This window comes from Embiotoca jacksoni, unplaced genomic scaffold (genome assembly GCF_022577435.1).
Source record: "Embiotoca jacksoni isolate LCO1_2020_lvr unplaced genomic scaffold, fEmbJac1.0.p SCAF_4, whole genome shotgun sequence".
NCBI classification, from domain to species: domain Eukaryota; kingdom Metazoa; phylum Chordata; class Actinopteri; family Embiotocidae; genus Embiotoca; species Embiotoca jacksoni.
The window spans coordinates 24,937,295-24,941,365 of NW_027185392.1; the positions used below are offsets into that span (position 1 = coordinate 24,937,295).

At 50.5% G+C, this 4,071-nt stretch overlaps 1 protein-coding gene across 1 annotated transcript in view; it reads right to left on the reverse strand.

Annotated features, from left to right (window-relative positions):
* The window catches only part of tomm20b (translocase of outer mitochondrial membrane 20b), a 12,331-nt gene extending 10,186 nt beyond the window's left edge, over positions 1-2,145 (reverse strand). Inside the window, exon 1 of the mRNA XM_069167735.1 lies at positions 1,912-2,145. Within this exon, the coding sequence (XP_069023836.1) occupies positions 1,912-2,035 (124 nt within the window). The 5' untranslated portion in view covers positions 2,036-2,145. The remainder of the gene's footprint in view (positions 1-1,911) is intronic.
* Positions 2,146-4,071: the final 1,926 nt, after the last annotated feature.

The window sequence follows — 4,071 nt, forward strand, 5'->3', positions numbered from 1 at the left end:
CCAGAGTGACCCAGTGACCCAGGGTGACCCAGAGTGACCCAGTGACCCAGGGTGACCCAGTGTGACCCAGAGTGACCCAGGGTGACCCAGAGTGACCCAGAGTGACCCAATGACCCAGAGTGACCCAGGGTGACCCAGAGTGACCCAGTGACCCAGGGTGACCCAGTGACCCAGAGTGACCCAGTGACCCAGAGTGACCCAGAGTGACCCAGTGACCCAGAGTGACCCAGTGACCCAGAGTGACCCAGGGTGACCCAGAGTGACCCAGTGACCCAGAGTGACCCAGAGTGACCCAGTGTGACCCAGAGTGACCCAGTGACCCAGAGTGACCCAGTGACCCAGGGTGACCCAGTGACCCAGAGTAACCCAGAGTGACCCAGAGTGACCCAGTGACCCAGGGTGACCCAGTGACCCAGAGTGACCCAGTGACCCAGAGTGACCCAGTGTGACCCAGTGACCCAGAGTGACCCAGTGACCCAGAGTGACCCAGAGTGACCCAGAGTGACCCAGTGACCCAGAGTGACCCAGAGCGACCCAGAGCGACCCAGTGGAGGCTTCAGGCTGCATTCCCTGCCTGCTGAAGTGCCCCTGAGCAAGAGCCTTTTAACCCCAACTGTGCTGGCGACACTGTGACTGTGTGTCTTTGCATTTGACATAGAAGGAGCTGAAAGGACTTTTCACAAGTCGTGATTTATTTCATATTTCAGTGGAAAAGTAAAGACATTTACAAAAATACAACTTGCACCAAACTCAATGATAAATGTGGTCAATTTAACAGGAGACAACAACATGTCCCTGTTGGGACAATGTTTGGAGCGTGTCTTCGTCTCAGGTGGCAGCTCTCTTCCTCCTGAGGACCAACCGACAGGATCACTGAGCGTCCTAACACCCAGATGTTAAGCAGATGTGTGGCTGCATTCACTGTTCACATCCGGTCCCGTCACACAACATCCGAACCGAACCGGACCGAACCGAACTACTTCAGTAAATTAAGAGCCAGACAGATTTCTTCAGAGAAAAAAATTGCTCTTTACTGGCAGATGTACCGATGTACGCCGACCCGCCCGCCGGCCGTGCGTGAAGTCTCATCTCCGCTCTGCTCAGTTCTGAACGAGTCCTCCGAGAACACGTTAAAACACCTGATATCTGAATGGACTCCGGCCTGAGAGCTCAAACCGGTCCGACAAACCGGTCCGACAAACCAAACCGGTCTGACAAACCAAACCGGTCCAACAAACCGGTCCGGACAAACCAAACCGGTCCGACAAACCGGTCCGACAAACCGGTCTGACAAACCAAACCGGTCTGACAAACCAAACCAGTCCGACAAACCGGTCCGACAAACCAAACCGGTCCGACAAACCGGTCCGACAAACCAAACCAGTCCGACAAACCGGTCCGGACAAACCGGTCCGACAAACCGGTCCGGACAAACCAAACCAGTCCGACAAACCGGTCGGACAAACCGGTCCGGACAAACCGGTCCGGACAAACCAAACCAGTCCGACAAACCGGTCCGACAAACCGGTCCGGACAAACCGGTCCGGACAAACCAAACCGGTCCGACAAACCGGTCCGGACAAACCGGTCCGGACACGGTGGCGCTGCCTTTCCTCACCGCGCTAACACATTTACTGGTGAGACCGGACCGGACCCGATGAAGAAAAGGAGGAGGAGGAGGAGGAAGAGGAGGAGGAGGGAGAACAGGAGGAGGAACAGGAGGAGGAGGGAGAACAGGAGGAGGAGGAGGAACAGGAGGAGGAACAGGAGGAGGAGGAGGGAGAACAGGAGGAGGAGGAGGAACAGGAGGAGGAGGGAGAACAGGAGGAGGAGGAGGAACAGGAGGAGGAGGAGGAGTAGGAACAGGAGGAGGAGGGAGAGGAGGAGGAAGAGGAGGAGGTCACCACTCACGTTCCCGCAGCCTGTTCTTGAAGTCGGGGTCACTCCGTCGTTTCCTGTCGAAATAGATGCAGTAACCGACGAACAGAGCCCCGCACACCCCCGCGGCCATCGCGCTCGTCTTCCCGCCCATCATAGCTCCCGGGACCCGGTCGGTTAACGGAGGGTTTCGGGTGAAGTAGTTGTTTTGCGTCCGGTGCTCGGTTGACGTCAGGCTGCTGGCGGAGCGGCTCAGGGCAGGAAGGACCCGGAAGGACCCCGCCGCTTCACAGCTCGTAGCTGTCTGAAAATGCCTGACTGGAAATGTAAAAAACCAAAACAGTCATTTTCTCAGTTATTGTAATGAACTAATGGGTGAATTAAAGTGGACAGACGTACTGAATATCAGCGGGAAACCGTCTGAATAAAGAGTGAATGTGAAACAGGAACACTAATAATACCAAATAAAAAAAAAATATTATTTTAAAGGAAAAAAGACTTATGTTATCTTTTATATTTGTAAAGCTGCTCGACATTATTTTCTGTAAACTAATCTTTACAGGTTACTTGAACAGCCTGATACTGAGGACGCAAAAACAGATAGATTATAGATTCACTCAGCTGTCATTAACCTGCAAGAAAATCTGGTCATCATGATATTCACACATCAAACACCAGAAAAAACTCAAACAGATGAAATATCTCGAGATTTATGAGGATCTGTTCTGAAAAGTGAAAACACAGACTCCCTTTCAAAAAGTTACTTCAACATTTTGACTAAAAGCTCATATTGCCATTTTCAATCCACATAAATCTTAAGATATTTCATCTGTTTGACTTTTTATTTGAGTTTTTTTTTCTGGTGTTTGATGTGTGAATATCATGATGACCAGATTTTCTTGCAGGTTAATGACAGCGAAGTGAATCTATCTGTTTTTGCGTCCTCAGTATATTTTATATTTATATTTATTCCCCTGTATGTCACCACACTGATGTCACATGTCCTTCTTTAAACCGTAGAGAAGAATAAAGTGTGTAAAGAGCAGATTTAATGTAGTAGTGAAGGTTCAGTTTACAATCAGACGACCTCCATGACTCTGCTGGTGTCCAGCAGGTGTTACACTCCTGTCAGACACATACACACACACACACAGACACACACACACACACACACAGAAACAAGCACCGTGCCCTGTGGCATTATGGGTACAGCAGCACTGACTCTGACCTGCCAGCAGGGGTAGCTGTTGTTCCAGCACAGCATTCAATGCTTCACACACACACACACACACTCATTCCTCTCCAGCTGTGTGTGTGTGTGTGTGTGTGTGTGTGTGTGTGTGTGTGTGTGTGTGTGTCTGTGTGTGTGTGTATGTGTGTGTGTGTCTGTGTGTCTGTGTGTGTGTGTGTGTGTGTGTGTGTGTGTGTGTGTGTGTGTGTGTGTCTGTGTGTGTGTGTGTGTGTGTGTGTGTGTGTGTGTCTGTGTGTGTCTGTGTGTGTGTGTATGTGTGTGTGTGTCTGTGTGTGTCTGTGTGTGTGTGTATGTGTGTGTGTGTCTGTGTGTGTGTGTGTGTGTGTGTGTGTGTGTGTGTGTGTGTGTGTGTGTGTGTCTGTGTGTGTGTGTGTGTGTGTGTGTGTGTGTGTGTCTGTGTGTGTCTGTGTGTGTGTGTATGTGTGTGTGTGTCTGTGTGTGTCTGTGTGTGTGTGTATGTGTGTGTGTGTCTGTGTGTGTGTGTGTGTGTGTGTGTGTGTGTGTGTGTGTGTGTGTGTGTGTGTGTGTGTGTCTGTGTGTGTGTGTGTGTGTGTCTGTGTGTGTGTGTGTGTGTGTGTGTGTGTGTGTGTGTGTGTGTGTGTGCATCCTGTCACACTGATAACTTGATATTCGGAGACCTGATGATGTTCAGGATTTAAAGTCAGCAGCGTGTGGCAGCATTAATGAATGTGTGTGTGTGTGTCTGTGTGTGTATGTGCAGCAGCTCAGACTTACACACACACCTGGATGGCTCCTCCCACAGCGGGAGTGGGAGGAGCCATCCAGCTGGAGAGGAATGAGTGTGTGTGTGTGTGTGTGTGTGTGTGAAGCATTGAATGCTGTGCTGGAACAACAGCCTTCAGCGCTTCTGTTACGACCACTTCTCCTGAAGTTCTCATGTTGTTTCATCTCATGTTTCATGTCATTGGGCCTGAAACATC